The 23,531-nt window shown below is 40.8% G+C and overlaps 1 protein-coding gene across 2 annotated transcripts; it reads left to right on the top strand.

Moving 5' to 3' along the window:
- Positions 1-214: 214 nt before the first annotated feature.
- ACTR2 (actin related protein 2) lies at positions 215-22,929 on the top strand (the record flags this gene model as incomplete). Of its 2 annotated transcripts, XM_084262423.1 has the most annotated exons (10): positions 215-262; positions 5,898-6,008; positions 8,756-8,770; positions 10,776-10,991; positions 14,961-15,033; positions 17,394-17,530; positions 18,476-18,625; positions 19,301-19,446; positions 19,818-19,950; positions 21,184-22,929. In XM_084262423.1, the coding sequence occupies 10 exons, from the start codon at positions 215-217 to the stop codon at positions 21,352-21,354; spliced, it is 1,200 nt and encodes a 399-aa protein (XP_084118549.1). In that variant the 3' UTR covers positions 21,355-22,929. The 2 variants fall into 2 exon arrangements, with proteins under 2 accessions (XP_084118549.1, XP_084118548.1); XM_084262422.1 differs by lacking the exon at positions 8,756-8,770.
- Positions 22,930-23,531: the final 602 nt, after the last annotated feature.

A 23,531-nucleotide genomic window follows, 5' to 3' on the forward strand; every position in this document is an offset into this window, starting at 1 on the left:
GCCGCCGCCATGGCAACGGGGGTGGGGCGAGGGGGGAAGAGGCGGGCATCGGAGTAGTTGCCGCCTTGATTGGGCGGTGGCGGCCGCTGACGACTTCCGGCGTGCGCGCGCGGCGGGCGGCAGGCAGGGCGGGCGGGGGGTGCCCGGTGGCGGAGGCTGAGGCGGCGGTAGCAGCGGCCGGGTCTGTGTCGGTGTGGGGCGGCGGCGCGCAGGGATGGACACGCTGGGCAGGAAGGTGGTGGTGTGCGACAACGGCACCGGGGTGAGTCGCGCCGGACCCGAGACCCGCCCTGCGGGAGGCGGCGGGGGGGGGGGGAGGGAAGGGGAAGCAGGGCGACTCCCCCCCGACCCGGCCTGGCTTCCTGCCGGCACGCCCGCGGGCCGCGCCCGGCCTGCCGCCGCCGCTGCTACCGCGCCCGGCCGCGTTCTCTTGCCGTGCCAAGGCGCTGCCGGGGGCAGGCGAGGGCCGCGCCGCCCCGCCGCCAGCCTCGGCCCGCGGGCAGCCGCCGTAGCACGGGAGGTCGGCGCGGGCCTGCGGAATGAATGGGCGGGGGGAGCTCGGCGCGGAAAAACGCCGGTCCGGGCGGTTCGCCGGCTGCTTGCTTCGTTCTGAGCCGGCTGAGCAAAATCTGCCGTCGGGGGTCTTGGGCCCTGTGCCTGGGGTGCGGTACTGTGCCCTGCCCCCTCCCCGGCATTTCGCGGGCCAGCTTCTTTCTCTGCCGAGGCTCGCTGGAGCTACCAGAGTTCAGCAGAAACGCCTGTTTCTAAAGCAGCAAAAATACATTCCGAACGAGCGCGTTCTGCGTTGGGATGGATTCCCTGTGTGCGGAATTGGGAGATTTAGGGAAACGTTTTGAGGATGGGGGGGTGGATTTTGAAGCTACTGGTCACAGCAGAGTGTCATCCTCCCCTTTAGTATCCCCATGGCGTGCAGCGTGCTCAAAATCGGCATTTAGGGTTTTTTTAATCGAGAGAGCCCCGAAGGTTTTTCTCTCCATGCTTTCACCTTTTCTGCTCTCCTTGATGACTGCAGGCACCCACTAGAAATTCATCCTTTTGTCAGTGGCACGAAGGCTTCGAGGCGGAAGGAAGTGAAACAGATACCATTTTAAAGCAGAGAGATGCGATGCTAGAGGGGAATAGTTCTCCTTGGCAGTGTTGTTTAGAAATCTGGGGTTTCCCTCATACAGAAATACTGTGGAGAGTTGACAGGGCTGACATGTTAAAATCTCTTGACTGGCATAGAAAAAGAAAATTAATTTTTTTTATTGTATGTAACCATTTGGGATAAAGAAGGTTTCTGTTTTAAAGCCCAGGAGGGTATGGTTGAGACAAAGGATGTCGCTGTTAGAGATTCAGTATCCTGAATTAGAGGTTTTTCCAATTAGCATCTGAAATGATTAGAACGGTTCAGTAAGAAGAACCCTCCTAATTGACAGTTCTGATGTCATCTTAGTTTTCCTCCTATAGTGAAAATTATCTTTAATAGGGCTGGAGCCTTTGGGCGTTATTTTACACTATAATTTAGAAAAAGGGGAGAGGAAAAAAAAAAGCATTTACCAAGTTCTTACAAAGGGCTGTGGAAGCTTTTTTTGTTTTTTGTTTGAGGGGTTTTATTAATAGTGTTTAGTACTCTGATTTTAAGGCCCATGTAGAAATAAATAAACCAGAGCTTTGTCCTTTCATGTGGCCCCTTGCACAGGGATGTGATTTTTAACTTTAGGCTTGTCTTTGAAATTTACTGTTCTTTGCATAAATGATGGAGTTATAAAATGTGCAGTGTATGGGTAGCACCAGCAGTTTTGTGCTGTGGCCGGTCTCCGGGAGGCATGGGGTAGAAACCATTATTTTTACTGGATTTGCAACGCAGGTTTTGTGCAGTGTAATATATCTGCACATGCTTTTAAATCAAGAGACATCTTGGAATGATACATTTTTTCCCTCTGAGTTATGCCAGCAGGATATAAATAAGAGATCATTGTGTTGGATAGCAAAGTATCAATAAATAGTTGTTAAATCAGTGAGATCAAAATATTTAGGTTGATTTAGGATAATTAAATTGGACTAAAAATCCATTTGGTAAATCTTTTGAGCCTCAACTACATATTGAGATTATTAAGTGATCCTGTATTGTGAAACCAGTGTTTTTATAATAATAAGCTTTCTGTATGACAAAGGCTACCTGCTTTATGTCAGTGCTTTCCGTTACACTGTGATATGTCATACTTAAAATGATGACTGAAATGAAATCTCTTGTCAGGTGCCAGAAATACTACATGAAAATGGAGAGCATTGTTAGAAAAATCAGATGTGAGCTTTAACTTCAGGCTTGTTTTTGAAGTTTACCGTTGTTGTTACACGACAAGTCATACAGCAGCGTTATCTGGCTGCAACCGATCTTTGAGGAAGAGGTGACTAGAAGGAAGTTCTTGCAACACATAGTATGGGAGAGGGGCAGGCAATGGCACCTCAAAGCTCTAAAGCAGTAGAGATGGATCTTCATACAGGTAACTTAGAGGGTAACTTAGGGCCCTGTGAAATTGCTCTCTGCTCTCCCTGTTTGAGAGTTGTGTTGATCGAAAGGATCGAGCACAGAGACCTGATAAGAATATTAAGTTTTGTTTTAAAATGTCACGTGACCTGTCCGTGAGCTTCCTCATTCTTTTGGTTTGAAAGAGTACTTACACATACGAGTTCTTACTGCTTGATGACTCAGTAGGAAGTGAAAGAGTCTGTGTAAACCACAGTGAAATGGAGAAGAAACTATATATGGTAAAACTTCTTACATATATGGTCTTGCGCACAGGCGAGCTAAGTAGCTATTCTTTAAACATTCTGAATATATATTGAATGCTTTCAAGAGTGAATGATGATGAACTCTTGGCTTCCTCACAAAGGTGCATAAATTCATTGAGCGTTTATGTTATTGTTCCAGATAAGGTGTGTAGTAGGCATTGTACTGAAATTATTTGATAATAAGAGGTGGAAGAGAAATGTGTGCCCTATACTTAAACTTTATTAGAAGGTATCAAATTGAGAGTGGAAAGAATGAGTGTTGCATGTCCAGCACTGGAAAAGAGAAGCCGATTGTATTCCAAACTACTGCAGTTCATGATGTTTAATTAAAGATGTTGGAGGACCTTTTGTGAGGAAGGGAAAAGTATCTTATGCTTCTTGGACCCCTTCAAAAATCTAGACCTGTCCAAGATCTGTTACATGGATAATTTGTGTTTTTCATGTGCATTTATTTGTTGGTAGTTTTACCAAGTTTGGTGCTTCAGCCATTATTTCCAATGTTACGGCATCATGAACCTACTGAACCAGTTGAATATTCAATACCATGTTGGGGAAATACTGCAGTGGGGATGCTCTCATTGGTGGGGAAGCTGACATACAAGGCTGACTTGTTCACCAAATTTTCATGTAGCCTGGGGGTAGGGGGGTGGGAATTTCAAAATTTGAGGGGAAGAGACAGTGTTAAAAGCTACTATTACAATTTGAATAGTAAGAACTGATAGTAGTATTTTTGTAGGTTGGCATTTTCTAGGTCAGCATTAGTTGTATATGATTTGAGAGGTATTTTGAAGTTTGGCCAAGAGGTGCTTACTTATGCACAGTGGCCATTTTGGTCACATATCTCAGTGGCTGCTATGTAAACCTCGGGGTTTATTTGCTCAGTCAGCAGGACTTTAAAAAGTGTGGGTAGCAGAGCTTCTTGGGATGCTCTGGTAGCTTGAGTCATAAGGATTGGTTTGGGTGTTGCTTCTGTTAGCCAGCACAGTTGGTGATAACTGGTAGGGAAGTTGCTTCATGCCGGAGGAAAGAAAAGGAGGAAAAGCTGCAAGCAAATACATGGGTGTAAAGGCGTTTGGGCTGCCTGGGGGTGGTTATGCTTCTACTCAGAACAATTTATGAAACCCTAAGCTGGAGGATGGGATTGTGTGGTCTGTTAGAGAACTTCTGTCTAGCTTGACCAGGTCTTGCACAATAAAACTTATAACAAGGGTACCTAAATACTGTAATCACAACAAAAGCTGTGCAATTGCCCTGAATGCAGTAATTTGCTAAATTTGAAAGGAAGTGCTTTTAAAAATGTTTTTATTTGGACCCAGCTCAGTGCTTCAAAATGCCTCATATGTTTCCTCTGGTAACGCCTTGTGGTGTATTCAGGTAGTGTGATCCAGGAATGCTTGTGGCTACTGTTTGCTTTCTCATAGCAGCACTGCATCCTTGAACACACAGATAAGATCTATATAACTCCTAGGTACTTCTGGCCTTAATATAAGCAAAAGAGTTCATAAGTACTTGCCTTTTCAGAGGTCTTAGGTTGAAGGAGAATGAGCGAAATTACTTGTGTGCACAGTGGTATTCTTCAGGTATTCCTGAGGCCGCTGCTGTTGAAAACAGCAAGCACTTATAAAAAAACGAGAGTCACAAAAGCAAAAAGTTCCCTTTCCCCCTGTACTAACTCAGCTTTAATGAAACCACCTCTTGGCTCTTTCAGGAACTGTCTTTATAAATTTCTTTCTGAAACAGGTGCTCTTTTTACTGCAGTAAGGCAAGTAATTTAGAGCAACAGAAGGCGACTTTTCATGTTACTGTTAGTGTAATGACAGAATTCCCCTCAGCTGCAATTAGCTGTACTCTTTGCTGTGATTATTATTTCTGTGCCAGTCTTTCAAGCTCAGAAAATTCAGTGAACGCTTTGGAAATTGTAGCAGATGGCTTTTAATACAACCTGAAATGGGTAATTAAGCTTTGGGGCGAGGTGTGGAGGAGGCTGCTGAGGATTTTCTGTCCTTGGAGGCTTCCATCACCCAACTGGTCAAAGCCCAAAGCAACCTGGTCTGAGTTCAGTGTTGGTTGCTTTGTTGGATGAGACAGCTCCTGAGGTTCCCTCCAACCTGTACGATCCTATGGTGCTGTGTTACTGCTGTTACACCTACATGGCAGAGTCATTTTGCAGATGAAAATGCACAATGTTTAGTTTGGGACTGCAGGATACTGTTCTGGCCTGCTGATGTAGCACAGTATGCTAAGTGTGCATGAAAGAGAAGCTTCCTCTGTATGAACTACAGGCAGAACATCAGAGCAGGATGGCCAAAGAGCCTAATTTTGATGATCCTCAGGAACTAAAATTGCAACTTCTTGCTGGCATACTTAAAATTCCTGTTTTATACCTGAGCTTCCTTTAATCACCCATTTCTTTCATTATACATATTTTTTTAATGCTCAGTTGATCCTCTTTCTTTCTCTGTATATATTCTATCTTGGGACCCAGTGATCTAAAGCTTCCTTTCTTACTTATCTGGGTAACAAACACACTTTGGTGTGAACTACCATCAGCTGAGGTTTTGGTCATGCTGTTGGCTTTAGAAGTGTTTACTGCAAGTTCATATATTCTTCCTTAAAAGAGCCCCTGAAAGCTATGAATCCCTGAGAAATCCACCTGAATTGCACAGACTATCTTCGAGTTCAACTCTTCCACACTTTTTTTTTTTAACAGCGTAACACCTGAATTCATAAGGTTTGGGTTGTTTTTTTTCTGATGTGTAATTCATCATGGTACTGTGTGCTCTAAGTGGAGAGACAGTTTAATTGGGTCCTATTGGGTGCTTGTTATAAGGGGATCCACCTTATGAAATGATGGATTTCAGGTTGCTAGAGAACTTTGTATAGAGTGGCATGAAATCCCTATTCACTTTTTTACACCTCTCAACATACTTAGTCGTTTTCATCTGAAATATGTCAAGTTGGTTTGGAAGTTTAAATCCAGTAGGCTTCCAGTGGCACACATGCTCTTACATTTAGGCTTTTAATTTTTTGTTTCAAACTAGGTTTCTGTTGGTTAAACAAAAGTTATGCGTGTTCTAATAAAACTATTTATTCCTTTTCAGTTTGTGAAATGTGGCTATGCAGGCTCAAATTTCCCAGAGCACATTTTCCCAGCTTTGGTTGGAAGACCCATTATAAGATCAACTGCTAAAGTGGGAAACATTGAAATCAAGGTAACTGTTTTTCATTATTATTCCTTTCTGACAGATAAAAATATTTAGGGCAGCTTTTGACTTATGTAATGTTTGGAAATGCTTTTTTCCTTAATTCCCCTTTATGCTGTTCCAGTAGCTCCTGATTAATTTCTGTATTGGGTTTTAGCCTGTCACAAAGTTATTACGAGGGAAACCTAAAGCACTGGAGGCCTTCAGGTAGTACAACTGAGGAGGCAGCAGGTAGGGCTCAAATAGTTCTGGGCAAAAAGGGACTTCAGGTGCCAAGATGTAAATGATGACAAGATTAGAAGGCAGAAATATGACAGAGTTTGTAACAGAGCTGTACTGTGAGATTCTGAGACAATGCTGAAGAACTCCTGAAGCTTCTAAGTCTTTCTGTACTGTTTGCTTTCTGCTCCCAGTTGGTTATCTGTGATCTTGTACGAGATGTTTAACTTTGGTTGTGTTGCACTTCATTGTTTCTATTGTTTTTGCTTGCTTTTCTTTTTGCTGTCGATAGACAGCAAAACTAATCGGTACCAGTTACCAGAGATGGAGGGGCTGTGTTTAGGCTATTTTGTCTTGGGATGAATGGGGAGGTGCATACCTTTAAGAACGTTTTTCTGAAGCCTGAGGAGTTATCATTTCTTGCTTATTAATTACAGAGTAATACTTCAGATGCTAGTAGTTGCTTCTGCAGTACAGGCTTCAGTCAGTGTCTTGGCTCTGCTGTGGTCACATCCTCCCTTCTTGCTTCTAGCCATGCATTCTCACCTTGTGCTGGTTGCACTGTGTGCAGTCATGTGGTGAGCTGCTTCAGTGAGCAGATCCAGCTGAAAAAGAGTGATTTCTTTGTCAGGTTGAAGTTTTGACTGCTTTAATAGACAACTTCGCATGCTCCTGTTTGAAAGCTCGGCAGAAGCAGGAACTTGAGGGAGGAGCAGAAGGCGATGCAGAACTGTAGAAGCCCTGGCTCAGGCCAGCGAGGGTCAAGTAAAGCCACACATGTACTGGCTTCCAATTTTGCTTTCCCTCCTGCTTCTGAGCAGCAGCTTAGTAAAAAGGAAAAAAGATCCCCAGTTTTGTTCCTTATTTTCAGAACCCTGTGGGTGACCAGAACTTCAGTTATCTGATTTCTGCTACTGCCTGTAAAAAGTTACTGGTATCAGCAGAAGGCCATACTAGGAAGTGAAGAGGATGGGATAATCTCAGACCTTTCCAAAATGGCTCCTTTTTTTCTGTTTAAGAAACCCCCCAAAAATCCCCGCAATTTCACTTACCTTGTGTCAGCTCTGGCAGTTGGTTTGAAAGGATGGAGATTTTTCCCTTTTACATTAGATAAAATGGTTTTGTAAGGAGAAGAGAACTTCTTCCTTTCTCTTGCAGGACTTGGAGTGGTGTTTCTTTGGATATGTACTTCAAGTTAACGTGACTGTATCTTCAAGGAGGTCCTGGTGAAGTTTTGTTAAAGTGACGTGGTTTCTAGTCTTAAGTCCAAGCAAAATTCTCTTGCATGAAATCCCCTTGTTGAAGTGGTGGGTTTTTTTCAGACTGGTCTGATGCAGCTTGTCCTGCCAGTTTTGGTATCCTTTGATTATCTGATAACTTAGTTTGATGTCATTACAGGTGCTGGTGTTGAGTTGGGAAGGTAGGTTGTAGAAGTGGGTAGTTGCTGTGAGATCAGTGCAAAAGGACCAGTAACTATGATTTCATGTGCCTTGCCCACCTGCCTGAGGGTGGATCACACAGGTGTGCTTTAGAGAGTATAAACAGTGTCTAGGGTCTTTCTAGAAGTTTGATAGCATCTGCTTGTCACTCTTCTGAAGGAAACAGTATATCAAGAGAAGAAATCCCTGGCACAGATACTTTTGTGTATCCCAGTAGGATAATACAGTAGGAAGACTTAAGTGAGTGCTGTTTCCCTTTGTGAAATTCTTGGAGGTTTCTTTTTTTTTAAAAAAAAAAAAAAAATTAGCAGATGAGTTTTATGTCAAAATTTCATTCTAGCCACTCACTGTAAGTTCCTACAGGATAAGTTTAAAACTGAGTAAAGGAAGCTGGCAAGAAGATTATCAGTTTAACTTTTCAGAACCATTTAGAAAAGCTGTCATTCCTGTGAAATTCAGAAACTCTGTGAAAAGAGTCTGGAAGCTGATCAAAGCAGTGGTTATCATCCATCTATTTTAAGTTCCTTTGTCCATGTTTTCCTTCTGGATTCTCACTTCAGCCAGCAGCAGGGATACAGCTTTTTCTTCCTACTCAAGAGTCCCCAGGTCAGGGCATAAAAGCAAAAGTTCAGTTATTACTGGGATTATTTTACTTAAAATGGCAACCCTAAAACTCTAAAAGCAGAAGCCTAGATGCTGCTCTTGGCTTTTGCTGACTTCCTAGTTGTGGCCAGATGCCTTGTGCAGACTCTTGTCTGGTTCAGATAAATGCCTTGCCCAGGATGGAACTCCAGTGGTTCAGAATACTTATGCGCAGAGTCCTGTTTGTGAGAGAGAGGCAGATAAACTGCTCTTGTTTAACGTGACGTGCCACACTGCTGACATGCAGCAATGGCTTCCTTTAGAGGCATTTTAATCTGAGATCCTGAGGATGTTTGGTCCTAACTAAACTAACTCAGGTCATTCCCTGCTGTACGTGCCTCTCTCTTCAGCCTACTTCTACTGTGTGCTTAAAATAATTTGAGAATTTCATTTAGGCCTTTTCTGACTTTCTTGCTTCTACCTTCTTTCTTCACCTTTCTTGACCTGTTGAAGTAGAATAACAAAAAGATGGTAAGTGGAGGTGCCCCTGTGCTGTTTGTTTACCATTTTTGCTTATTGGGACCTAGTAGCTGTTATGTCTTTTTTTTTTAATGCTATTCATTGTTTTGTCTTGTCCTACATTTTACATTTGAATACATACTGATTTTGGATGTTGTTCATTGCTTTGGGTTTTCCTAATAACTAATTAATGAGAGTATTTTGTGTTGCCTCTAAATGCCATGTAACTTGTAGTTTTGCAAGATGTAAGAATAACTCTTTAGGATGAACATGAGCTCAGCATCTTTAATGGTAGAATTTCCTGTATTTAGTATTACAAACCAAGAGCTTGAAAAACCTTTAATTTCAGTGAGATAAATATTAACGAGTATCAAAGTTGTGGAAGCATTGAATTTCATAATACTGATTCCTCTGTGCAAATTCAGTTGTCCTCTCCTCCCTCTTCACCTACCGAGCGCGCACGTTTGTTGGGATGCTCTTGAGAACAATTGTTCTGCCCTTTAACTTTGTCTTAAAAGGATGTGAAAGTTCTGTGGAACTTCCACTGCACGCTTGAATCGCGGCTTTTCCTGGGCTGTGTCCTGTTGGGCAGCATAGAGCCTCAAAGAATAATGCACAAAGGCAGCTTCTGATTCTTCTAGCTGGTGGAGTTCCTGTCGTCTTAAAATTCTCAGGAGCAACGTGGCTTTGTGGTGGAGTTTACATAGGACAGTTTCACTAGAGTAGGTTTGAATTTTAAAATGCCAGAGCCTGGACTTCTGTCTTCTGTACGTTTATCTGCTGTGCAAGGGAAAACAAGACGCCTTGTCACGGACAGGGCTTGGAAGAGGGATGGTTTGGCTTAAACTATTTTCAATTAACTTCCTTTTTCTATGGTCAACAGTAATTGTTTGGGTTACTTACAAAATGCACTATAAACAGGATGCTGGATTTTTCATTGGGCGTCGTTTTTCCCTAGTGTCAAATAGCAGGTTGTGTGACCCTCATTTCAAAGCTTTCTGTGCCACACAGCAACTGCAAACTGCGGTGGCATCGTTTTGTGAAGCAGCTGGCTTTTCTGCAGTGAGATGAATGTGAGACTAGTACGGAAACAGTGCTGTTGGTGCCTAGAAATAGGCTAAATACAATCAAGTCAGTTGAGGCTTCTTTAGAAAAGTGTGGGATATGATAGGGAGCAGAGATAAGGTGTTACTGTGCTTGCTTCCTCTGGGAAATATGTGGGAAAGGAGAAGATGCAGTGCTACTAATTTGAATGTGCAGTGTTTGCATAACTAACTTCAATAAACAGATTGCTCAATTGATGTGGAACGACTATACAGACTCTGCATTAGTCGGTCGTGTTTGTGTAAGAATGCATTACTGGGGCTTTTGGTGTGGGACTTTGGCATGGGATAGACAAAGGTATATTTTATATTTAAATGTGTCTCTTCACACCCTACTGACATGGGTAGTATGTAAACCATTGTTTCTTTTAACGTCTAGTGTGGAACTTCTGATCTCTTATTTGCTTTTGCTACTGTTCGGTATGCTTATTCACCGCTCATTATTCCTTTTTTGGTATTGTGCACAGAAATTTGCAACATGCATGGAAAAATTACTCTGCCAATCCCACCTACTACCCTTATGTGCTATTTTGCATCTCAGCCCTTAGAAATTAGTGTTTAGCATAGCATTTAATAAAAGAAATTTGGAGGTGTCAGTGGAGAAACACCTGTACTTACTAAGGTCTTTGTAGCATCTAGCTAGAACAGGGTTTATTGGTTTGTTTAAGGTTAATTGGAAAATCAAATTCGATTAAATTTATTTCAAAAAAAGGTTTGGGATGTGTAACAGGCAAATTTAATACATGAAATATATTCTACCCCTCTCCTAAGTACCTGAAAATCATTCTAAAATGTGAGTATCGTGTAAGAACACAGATGGACACAGACTGCAGCCGTTCACTGTCATTCTTGAGGATTTGGGTATGTAGAAAACTTTGCAAGCACTGACATGTTTCTCCCTTAAAATTTTACAGGATCTCATGGTTGGTGATGAAGCAAGTGAATTGCGCTCAATGCTGGAAGTCAATTATCCGATGGAAAATGGCATAGTTCGGAACTGGGATGATATGAAGCACCTCTGGGATTACACATTTGGACCAGAAAAACTTAATATTGACACAAAAAATTGTAAAATATTACTCACGGAACCTCCCATGAATCCAACTAAGAATAGGGAGAAGATTGTGGAGGTATGTCTGTCTAGTAGAAACTGATGTGTATTGTCAGTGAAGCATCGCTAAGAGATTTTACCTTCTTGGAACACCTGGTAACTGTCTGAGGCAAAGCAGTCCTCCTGTTTGCTAAACAAAGCATCCTTAGCTGTAGTCACAAAGGCCACTGTGGTTAAATCCAAACAAGCTGTAAGCTGGCTTTTTGTCTCAAGCTATATCACCATTCAAACACAGAATTGGAGTGACACGTTTATCTTTGTGTATCCAAGATACATTGATCACTAGCTATTGGATGAATGTTGTTGATCTTAAGTGACTTGGACTTCCGTAAGCCCGTAATGCTTCAGGGGAGATTGAGCCTTGAGCAAGATGATGCCTGCCACCAGATGGAGCAGTAGTAGAGACAAAGGTGTGATGACATCCAATTCATTAATCTTTGATTAATGCTAGGGACTGTCAATTAAAGCCTTCAAAGAAGAGGCCTGACTTTTGAATCCTTGATCTCAGAGTGCTGCCTCAGGTGACCTAAACTCCATCTGAACCTTGTGGTGATGCAAGTTGTCAGATGTATGTTGTTTAGCGCTAATACCATGTGACAAAGACTCAATTTTGAAGAGTGGTAATGTTTAATAAGGACAAAAAGTTTAGTTTCTTGTTATGGTTTGATTTTTCCCCCCCCCCCTCGAGCATCATAGGTATTTTCAATTAATGCAAGTATTCAGTGTAACAGAAATGTAATCAAGGACTGGAATCTAAGTCTGAAACTTATCAGTTATCAGAACTTTGAATACCAAGGCTCCTGTCTATTTTTTTTTTTTCAAATTTGTTGTTTAGGCTAGTAAGAATGTACCTTTCGTTTAACACCCTCAGAGCTACAGTATTGTTTTTTACAACACAGCAGTTAACTTGTTTAACTTTTTTTCTTCAGTGACTTGGTGGCAAGCAAAGTATAGCAGAGTCAGGGAAAACAAGTGGAAAAAAAAAAGCGCAACTGTGTAATCTAAATGCAGCATTTCTTAGTGTTTGCAGGCATTCAGCACCTGTTACTTAAGTATTACATAATGCAACACTAGTATACCATTGTATATTGGTCAGCTGTGGTGTGATAGGCATAGCAGAGTATTCTGGGTGGCCTCCATGTGGCAGGAATGGCTGGATTTCCTGTTCAGGCTTCTTTCTTTTCGTCCGTCTACAATGGTGGTCTTGTTTCTGTTTTCCTTGTAAACACAAAAGGCTGGATTTTAGTTATTCTGGTATTGAGTAATTTTATACCATAAACTGAAAAGTCTTGTATGGCTTCTGAACTCTGATAATTGCTCCATTTGCTTTTTTAAACCACTTCAGAGATTGTAGATACTTAGTCATGATCTGGAGGATTAGGGAGAACTAGAATCCTTTTTTTTTTTTGTAAGTTGAAATTTGAGTTAAACAGAAGCTTATTGTTTCCATTAATAGTTTAAATGGATCAGTGTTGTAAGGACTAGCAATATTTGTCTTAACTACAATGTATTTATGCGCTTTTCATATTTGACATGGAGTGATCTTTTTCAGGGAGGCTAGCCCAGTATAGGGAGGCTAGCCCAGTATGAAGTAGAGGACTGAATTAAGGCTTTTTCCTGGAGCCTGCAGTAAACATCATCACGTCTCTGCGTTTTATGATACAGTGCAGTAGCATTTTAAAAGAAAAGCTTGGTCATCTGGACCACATCAAGATGATAGCTAATTATATGCACTGTACTTCATTCTACTTCCAGTAATTCTCTTTCCTCACCCCATCGCCCCATCAGACTCAACTACACAGTAACAGTAGCAAGTGTTCACAGGGCAGCTAAATATGTATATTTTTTACAGTGCTGTTTCTTTCGTAACATGCAGAAGGCACTGCTCCTCAGCTCATTAAGCTCCTCAGCTTAATGGTTTGCTGTTTGTTTCTAGTTACCTGCTACATTCTTGTTCTGTAATGCCCTCGGGAGCACACAGACTGTAATGGCATATCGGGTGGCACTGTCACTTCTCCCAATCCCAAACTAGTATTCTTTAGCTCTGTTCCCAATTTTTAGTTTTTCCTTTCTCTGTCCACCTAGATTATTTCTTTGTAGGTAATCAGAAAGCTGCTGTTGTGAGAAGAATCTTTTCAGAACATCCTGCTCGGTGTTTACATCTTAATATTTCTTAATGTATATGTCCAGTGCAAAGGCATTTTCCCTATCAGATAGAACAGGCCTAGATGTCTTGAAAGAATTGAATAACACGTCCGTCCCCCCCCCTCCAAAGGCCTTCATATAGTTTATAAAAGGGTTTTGCAATGGCTTCTAGGGTTTAGTATGTGTGAAGGCATTAACTAATGGCATTTGAGTATTCATTTTGTGGTGTGAATATGACAGTTTAGATTTTTCCTGCATTTTTGTTTTGTAAGTGCTCATCTTGTCTGCACGACTCATCCATTGGAATAGTGCTGGTTTAGACAACTGCTCAAACCGGATCTCTGTTTGAGCTGCCCTTTCAACAGTTCCTTTTCTGGCAGGCACTCCTGTTGCTTTTTTCTGAAGGCACAGAATATGTGCTAAATTCTGGCCAGTACAGAAGTTACTAACCAGCCTTGTAATGTCTTGCTCACGCTTAGCCCACGCACCTGACTGCTTATTAAATTTCCTTTCATATTGCCCAGGGTTTATAAAAACCCAAAGCGTGATGTTCTCGTGGCAGGGTGCTCTGTGGCTTAGTCCCTCTGTGTCCCTTTCTGCTTGACTTCTGCTGTACTGTGGGCTCCTGAGAAAGGCAGCCTCGGTCTTCCCAGGGGTTTTACGCTGTGCTCCATACTGCTGTGAAATAATTAACTTGACTTTGCAAGGATCAGGTTTTTTATAAGGGCCAGTCATTTAAAATCACACTATTCTAACAGAGGATGTTCTTTAAATAGTTCAGAATTCTAAAATTGCTAGGCATCAGCTCTTTTTCTTTAAAAATGTTTAGGTATCTTTTACTTGAGCTGTGAGAGTACTCTGGATTTAATCACTTTCTAATCCTAGAAGTTGCAGAAGTGCTTAGGAGGCCACAGAATAGCAAAACTTTTGTATGTGCTGGAATAATCAGACTTCATCCGTTTTTCCTGGTAAAGCATTTTGAGGGGAAAAACTGCTGTATGCTACAATTTGTTTACTTGGCCTTTTTTGTGTTTATAAAGAGGACACGGTCCTATAAACTGTACATCCTTTAATCTGAGACTGTTTCTTCACTGGAACTAGTCTAGCAGTTAGGGGGAACTAGTCTACAAGACAGGCAGTTAATTTTCACATTTCAGTAACAGTTCCAGAGACCTCTGGCATGCAGCAACCAACTGGGCCTACCTGTATTCTTTCACTTGCAGTGGATTTTGCACTAATTTTAGAAATTTGCCATCAGTTGTGCTTTAAAGAAAGGAAGAAGGTGGCTCAGATGTCACGAGTTGCTCTGCACACTGCACTGATGCTGGGCCCATATGTGTAGGAGTCTGGTCTTTACTTAGCCTTGTCTGCAGTTGTACAAAGTCTGTAGGGCTTGATAGGAGGAAGACAAATACCTGAACTTCATTAAATTTAGAGCACACACCTTTAACAAACATTTCATTCCCAAGTCACTCTTCAGTAATGAAGTACTTGGCTGGCCTACAAGTACTGCCTCCTACTCATTATGCACTTTGGAAGGCAGCTTAGGAAGGCTGCAGAAATTGGTGTGTGGGTTTCCTGAAAGTTGCTAAACAGATGTGGAATATTTCATATGGCTTGTCTTGCATTAACAGGTGAGGTGTAGAACTGAATGTACTACTTACTGCTATAAATCAAGTGTGTTTCTAATGTTTGTGTAGAATCTGTGTGATGAAATTTCTTGAAAAGTGTTTTTGATTAGTAAAAATACAGAATTGTAGAAATAACAGTTTTCAAACACTCACAAAATGTCTTTTAAGTAGTTGACCTGCTTTGGACATTAATTTTTGTCTTCATCTTACAGGTTATGTTTGAGACGTACCAGTTTTCTGGGGTGTATGTAGCCATTCAGGCTGTTCTTACTTTGTATGCTCAAGGTAGGCAAAGATAACTTAAAATCTGCTTAGCTCAAAAAAATGTTGCTGAGCTATAGTACTAATACGGGATTGATGGGTCTTGGGCTTAATTCCATGCTGTTGTAAGTTCAGCTCTGACTTAGGGGCTTGCTTTTTGCTTTGAGGAACTATTGATAGGTGCCACTGTTGATGTTGTTTTCATGAACCAACTGTGGAGACATGCTTGTAAATGCTAAAACCTGGTTCATTAAAACTGTCATTGTTTCAGGGTGTAGTCATTTAGCCTTTGGCATCTTTCCAGGTCTTTAATGGTGTGCTTTTGATTTTTCAATAAAGGAAAAATTTATTACCATAATTAAATTTCAAGAAGATGACTAGGTAACTTTTGCACTATTTTCAGTTTTAAAACCAAAAAAACCTTGATTCTTTTGCTGTAGATAAACTAGAATAAATGATCCTCAGCCTGGGGAGAAAACAATGGATTTACTGAGTTACATAGAAATTCTACCGCTGACTGCAACCCATCTAGGATTTTAAGAAGTTACTCAAGTACATCAGTTTGAATGACATGACTCCTTACATCTGTTTACTAGTAGCTTGGTCTATTTCACTGTCACACAGTAGGAGATAAATATCCTCTTCCATTAATGTGTCACCATGGTTTCTATGTCCAAGAGCAAAAGCAGTGGGGTACTGGAAGGGTGGTTCTGTTAAGCAAGTCATTAAAGCTAGTTGAACCAAAACCACGTTTGCAGACCTGGATATTAATTTTCTGTGATTTGTGTTGTTTCTCCTTTTCCCCCCTCCCCCCTTGTTTTTTCTTTGGTTTGATTGCTTCTCAGTACTGAATTGGCTAACATAAGTGCTGCTGTAGTGGTATGTGTATTTTACCATGTGGTGCTCAGTTAACTCTTTGAATAACAAAAAGTGAAACAACTTAGAGCAGTCCACAGTATTTCTGCATGCTGTCATCTAAAAGAAATTTGAAGGCCTTCTAAGATATAAAAACTCAGTGGCGTGGAAATAGAGCAGTTGCTTTTGAAAATCAATTTTAAAAGCCCTTTAAAACATCCTACCAATTTATTACATTAAAGATTACAGTACTGGCTAAAGCTACATACAGATGTGTGCCTCACTTCAGTGCACTACATTTTGTTGCTGCTGTTAAAACTCTCTTAAGACTAAATGTTGTTTTTACCTGGAATTCTGTGTGCCCATGTGCCTTTTAAAGGCAAAGGAGTTTATATGTCAAAACCTAGTTCTAATGAGGAAATTCTTTGCTGATTCCTCACAACAGTCTTTGGGAGTTAGGTGTAGTCCCTTGTGACTGTTTCCTTCCTTACTTCATGTGTCAGATTGCAAGACTTGTGTTTTCATGGCAGCTACCCCAGTTCACTAATAAATCTGAAGATCTGATTACACAACTGGACCAAGGTGTGTTCTTTGGTTCATTCGAAGCAAATAGCTAATTTGTTTGCCTTCTGTTTACAACACTTGAGCAAATTACAGAAGCCAAACCAATATAACCTTGCCATTGCATATTAGATGTTCCCTCATTATTTGAAGGTCTTCCCTGAAAATACTTTCTCTTGCTATAGGTAGCTTGTGAGAAACTGTGAAACTCTTTTCTAATCAACTTTGACCATTAATTATGCTTCATATTTATTTTGTTAGTGAAGTATAGAAACTTCTGCTTTGACATGCTAATGATATCTCAGCTCTGTACACCTTACAATTTAAGGGTCTTATGGTAAACTTTTCTCACCAGAGTTAATTTCTTCGGTCTATGAAAGTGGATCTGATTCAGCGTAATGCTGTTTTGGGGAGGGGGGGGGGATAGATATGTGTTGTAAAATCCAAATATTCCCTATGTTATGAAAGCACTGGGGTGCTTTTTGTTGAATGCCTGTCAAAATCAACAAATCCTGACAATTGTAACAACTTGTGGCCTGAATAACTGTAGGTTTCTTCATATTTGAGAAATTAACATAAGGTTGTACATATACAGCTGATTCGGAGGAGGAATTTGTGCCCCAACAAGCTTTTAATGATCTTAGATACTCTCTTTAATTAGAGTGCAATTTAAGATGTCAAAACACCAGATAAAATTGTGAATGGCAGAGTTATAAACATCTAGGAAAAAATAGAGGCAATACTTTTTAAAGTATACTGTTACTATGAAAACTTCTAAGTTTAAAAAACACTTGAATGGAAATAACTGAATTTTAAATTGTGCCTGCTTATCCCAAAACAACAACCTGGGAAACAGGTTGTGTTAGGGTTACAATGAAAAATCCCGTTCTTAACTTGCTGCTATTCTGCTCTGTTAATGAAGGTGCTAAATGTATCTCTTGGTCATTCTATCCGTCCCATTCTTTTAGGTTTGTTGACTGGTGTTGTTGTGGACTCTGGAGATGGTGTAACTCATATTTGCCCAGTTTATGAAGGTTTCTCTCTCCCTCATCTCACCAGACGGTTAGACATTGCTGGGAGGGATATCACTAGGTACCTCATTAAGGTAAGCTGGAAAGAAGTTTTGCGGTTGAGGCTGGTGTCTGTAGTACGTAAGTGCAAGGGATTTTTAACTTGATAGCAAGAAACCACTATAACTTTCCCTTTATTCATCTGTTAATTACATAAAAAACTCCTGTTTGTAGTCTCACTGGAATAGGCTGCCCAGGGAGGTGGTGGAGTCTCCTTCACTGGAGATATTCAAGACCTGCCTGGATGCCTATCTGAGTGATATGTCCGAGGGAGCTGCTTTGGCAGGGGGATTGGACCCGATGATCTCTCGAGGTCCCTTCCAACCCCTACAATTCTATGATTCTATGATTCTCTGTATTGCTTCGGTTCCTGTTCTAAGTCACATGTAGCATTACTGATATTTTTCAGAGACTAAACGTTTTCTCAGTGGCAGTCTTGTAGGAAGGGATTTTATTCCATATTTGGGAAGGAAAAACTGAAAAGCTGGCTTTCCAGATACAGAAAATTAAACCAAAATTGTGTTCTATCAGTTCTACACATCTATTTTTAGACTCTTTCTTACACTGTGGAAAACACTGGAATGATTCTTCCCTGATTATTGAGTAAGACAGTACGTTTTGTAGACTATTTGTTTTTTTCAAAGATGAGCAACATTTGGTATTGACAAATTTTATGGTTAAGCTGGAATACTGAAGTGTTCTGAAGTCAAGTCCTAAATAAAAGAGTTACTTTGGTGATCTTTCACTTGTTTTTGTAATGGTTATACCAAAAGTTGTCATGACAAAGAAAGTTTCCCACTTGGATTAATGCTGCTACTATTCTGCTAAGAATGGGTACAGTGTGACAGATTTGGCTTACTGCTGAATTAGAAGTTACAAAAGGGAGAGCAGTTATTAAGATGTACTTGAATGTACCCACCTACTGGTAAAGAGGTCTGGGCTGTTCCTCTCATGGTGCTAACGTAGTATGTTCCCTCCAGCTCCTCTTACTGCGAGGGTATGCTTTCAACCATTCTGCTGACTTTGAGACTGTTCGCATGATCAAGGAAAAGCTCTGTTATGTGGGATACAACATTGAGCAGGAGCAGAAGCTGGCATTAGAGACCACTGTACTAGTTGAATCCTACACGGTGAGTGTTCTGAGATGGTTTTTCTTGTCTTAAATGTCACAGGTTTAAAGTCAGGTAGCTCTAGCTTTGATTCCTTCTGATTTTTTTTCTTGGCAGTAGCTCACTTCCCAGACACATGAGTCTGTAGAATCAGTTTACTTGGTTCTGAGAGAACTTCTAAAACCTTTCTTTTCTTACCAAATTTTCCATAGGACTTTTATAGTCATTTTATAGTCATCGTTGCCATTGTAGATCCTTGACATCGGAATATCATCGTTTGGGAACTTGCTAGAGTAAGTTTGCCTTCTCCAGGATGTTGTTTCAGCTTCATCCCTCTAGCAGTGACACATATGAGACAAGAATGGTAAACTTGCTCTTAGTGGAAACTTCCAATGATCATGCAAGGAAGGGAACTGCAGGAAAGCATTACTCTTAAATAGATATTAGGAGCTGTATTGCAAGGAAGTGTTTGGAAAGGCAGCATTGATGTGTCTGGTCCCTGATCTAAGTAAATTGCATAATGATTGAAGAATTTGTATCTTTCCAGTAGTACTGAATGACTTCTTGCAGTGGTGACAATTATCAACAATTTCCTGGTTTAAAACAGTAGGGAACAATGTAGGTCATTTCCTCTTGGTTTATTTAGTATCCAAGTGGCTAAAAGTGGTCTTCTAAACCATGTTTTTTCTTCACTAGCTCCCAGATGGCAGGATTATCAAAGTCGGTGGAGAACGGTTTGAGGCACCGGAGGCTCTTTTCCAGCCTCACTTAATCAATGTAGAGGGGGTTGGTGTGGCTGAGCTGCTGTTTAACACCATCCAGGCAGCTGACATTGATACCAGGTAAGAGCAGAACACTGTCAGGGTGACACCAGAACTGCCTTCAAACAAAATAATCTCTTTTTGCTGTCAACTGTTGGGGGAGTAGGGAGTCAGTCTGAGATGACTCCTCAGAGCTTTAATGGGTTATCTGGAAATTTGACTCTTTTGGCATGAACAAACAAGGATAGGCTCTCCAAAGTGCAGTATTACTTTCTACTTTTGAGATACCTGGAAAAGCAGAGGCAAGTCTGCTGAAGTGACACAAGAGCTGTTTTTTGTGTGGTGACTGTGGTTTGGTACTTACTTCTCTGGCCGTGTGGGTTCCTACTTGTGCTACAGAGTATGCTGGATGACACTGGGGGTTTTTAGAAATGCTTTTTTTTCTTTGTCAGGTCTGAGTTCTACAAACACATTGTGCTGTCCGGAGGGTCCACCATGTACCCGGGGCTGCCTTCACGACTGGAGCGGGAACTTAAACAGCTCTACCTGGAACGAGTTCTGAAGGGAGATGTGGAAAAACTCTCGGTAGGTACCGAGTCGCTGCTTTATTGGCGTGGGGCAGAGGTTTATCCGGAATATCCACTAGAGGGAACCAAGCAGTCAGAAATGACAGAAGCTGGGGTGGCCCTCGGTTCAGATCTCAAAGCTGCTGCCTCTTGGCTCTTCACACCCCTGTGTTTCGAGTAGGTCGCTTGTGTGTATGTGCTTACAATAAAGCCACCTGCACTGTGCTGATAGCACGTAATTCCTGAAGTCTTGGGTTAGTTTGAACGTAAAATGGGCCGATAAGTGCTAGGGCACAATTTGTAATGTAGATTAAATTAAGCTAATGAGGTTTTGTGCTTTGAAGTCATCATTAAGCATTTTTTTTTTTAATCTGTGAAAGTTTTTTGGTTCCTGCTACCAGTGAAATACTCAAAAGTGTAAGAGGCTAGAGTTCTCTCACACCTTCAAGTTGAACGTATTTCTCTCGTTCATTGGCTACTATGATAAGTAGACAATGGCCACACGCAGGTTACAGAGGTAACACTGCATCGTAATGCTATCTGCTTTTCAAGGAGGAGATTTTTGCAGAGAGAATTCCTTTTGAGTGGAGTTCCTAATGGTGAACTGAATTGAACTTCCCTGGTTCTAAACACAGTAATCTCTGAAGAACTTTTGCAGCTACGTGGAATGACTCAATTGTACAGAATGTTTTAAGTCTCAAACCATGTTTCATACAGAGCTTTGACTGTAGTCATTTCTGCTCTTAAAGTTAGCGCTTTAGCATCAAAGAGTATAAAGGAATATTAATTAGTTAAGCTGGTCCAGATTGTGTAAATTTAAATCTGTTCCATCTGTCCTTCTACAACTTGGTATAGTTCTTAAAATATTTTGTGTTTGATCTGGTAACTTTTATTAATTTTAGCCATCGTGGCTTAGGAAGTATTTCACTGTGTTCATGAGATGCAAAAATACAGTCTTTGCTTTTGCTTCTGACTCCTGGGCTTTTTGTGGATACACTGAAAGTATAATTTTGGGAAACTGTCAATAGTTGACTCTCATTTCCAGTGCAAAGTAGTTATTTTACTTCAGTTGCACAAGCTGGGAGCTCCTGCAGTGCCCTGTGCTAGCCCTGTGCGGTTTTTTGGGTGCATTTTTCTCACTAAACAGTTTCCATTTCATTGTTCTGGTGGAAAGCAGGATTTTATTTTGAAAGGCTGTGCTTCAAGAATCATAGTAACTGTTTCTCTGTTGGTTTTTTTTCTTCCCCTGTAGAAATTTAAGATCCGGATTGAAGATCCACCTCGCCGAAAGCACATGGTGTTTTTGGGTGGCGCGGTTCTAGCAGACATCATGAAAGACAAAGACAACTTCTGGATGACCCGACAAGAATACCAAGAAAAGGGAGTGCGTGTGCTGGAGAAGCTTGGTGTGACTGTTCGATAAATCCCAAAGCTTGTTCCCATCACATGTCTAAAGCTTTTTTTGTTTTGTTTTTTCTTTCATTGCCAATCTCTGAACTCACTCAGCTACATGCTATGGAACAGCCTGTCTACGGCCTTTTGACCCAAAGGTCAGGTTTTGTTCTGGTTTCTTGGGGTAGCTTTTGTTAAATGTTTCTTAATGTGGCTAAATTTGACTATTAAATTTGACCACTTCCCTGCAAACAAAACGGAGCAAGAGCAGCCTGTCTACTTCATTGTTCCTTCTCAGTAGGCAATTGGGTAATTCTGGTAGGCTTTTTCTTCTGGGTTTATTGCTGTAGTACTGCTAGCTTTTGTCTCTAGTTCACAAGGGGTTGTGTGCCTTTTTTAGCATAAGAAAACCGTTAAACAGGAGTTTTTGCTATTGGATCATTGTGGTGGTTATCTTTGCATCTTTTTGCCTCTCTCTACATTAAGATTTTTTTTCTTTCCTGGAATTAGGAATTTTGATTGAACAGCGTTAGGAATTAGTTTAACTAGCTGGAATGGCTTTAACACACTGTTTTGATGTAATGTGGTTCCATAAGCACTGCTGCCTAAAGTGGCTTCTGAGATGGTTTATATATCCTTAAAGGTGATGGTGGGGCTTTCATACTGTATTTCTCTAAGTGGACATGTACACAGTTGCCACAAACAGAGAAACACCTGATATTCTGGCAAATGTAAATTTGTGGCCTTAGGTGTCTTTTTCTGGAGGGAGGAGACGGGTGTGAGCTGTGTTGCTTTTCTGTTAAGGGACAACTGGGGGTCAGTCTGACCAAAAATGCCTCTTTTTATAGCTAAATTTTGGTACCATGTTGTCTCAGCATAGCGAACAGGAATGTTAAATTAGCTATTCTGTAATTTTTGAGAAACTTAGATATGCAGAGACAGGAGCCTCTGAAGAGTTTTAGAACTTACAGAAACATTTGTGAAAACTGTAACTATACGTAGTAAACCCCCGAAAACTAAGTTTGAAAAGTCTGTTTTAAGTGCTTGTATGTACATTAGAAGCACTTCCATTAAACTTCACAAGTATATTAACCTAGTGCCAAGTAGTTACTACAAATGAATATTTCAATGACCAGTGTTTATTGCAGCAAGCAGATATTTATAAACAACCGCTGGCAGTAGGTTATAAAGAATGACCTATATTTGTTCCAGTTAAAAATAACATTGGAATACGAGATGTTGTTGGTTGATAAATATCCTCAATTCTTTTTGTCCAGTCTTGATTTTTGATACTTAACGTGGGATGGGGAAGGAGGTGAAAACCAGTGATGAAAATGCTGTTCCCAGAAAGTACATTAAAGCTGAGTTGTTCTGAAAAAATAGAAGTTGTCACTAGTAATTATCAGCCATCTTCTCTGAATATAGTTGCCTGTATTTTCTTCCTACTAGCAGACTGGTAACTATCTCTGCAATAAAACCTGCCTTACATAAAGCATAGCAAAAACTGCTTGCATACGAATGCCGGTTAGACTTAGTCCTACTTCGCTTTTCATGGAAATACTGTATCAGTTCTTACTGGTTTTCCAAGCCTACCATAACATTTAAGCATAAGGAAGTTAAGCTCTGCTTTTGACTTCCAAACTATGGAATGTATGAGATAGACTTTCATATACTTGCCATTCGTCTGCGTCTTTGCATTAATAATTGACCCCAGGAACATGGAAATATTAAACTCCCTTGGATTCTTCAAATTTGCTTTCTTTCTAAATGGAGCAGACAGCTTCCTTTTGGCTGAGCCAGCCAAACAGGCAGAAACCATGTCTGCATTTCTTTAATAACAAGACAGTCGCTATAGTATTGCTAGTAATGACCATTTAATTATAGGTGGGTGGGGTTTTTTGCAGCTATATTTACTCTTTAACTTGAACAATATGAATTTACAGGCATGCCGGTCATGCCTCGGCGCATGCACTTAAGCAGTTACGAGATTTTTGGGGACATGAATGTAAGGGGTACTCTGAATTCCTGTAGTCTTCTGAACACTTAATACACACGATTTAAAAATGCTGTGGGCTTGCTTTAGAGCTATGGTTTCTCATGTGACTGTCTCTGGGCTTTTCGGACAGTATTGAGAATCATGGAAATAAACCAAAGAATGACTTAAAACCCTTTTTTTGAATGACAATCTGTCATGTGATTTTTCAAATC

Source organism: Gallinula chloropus, assembly GCF_964237585.1.
Source record: "Gallinula chloropus genome assembly, chromosome: 3".
NCBI classification, from domain to species: Eukaryota; Metazoa; Chordata; class Aves; order Gruiformes; family Rallidae; genus Gallinula; species Gallinula chloropus.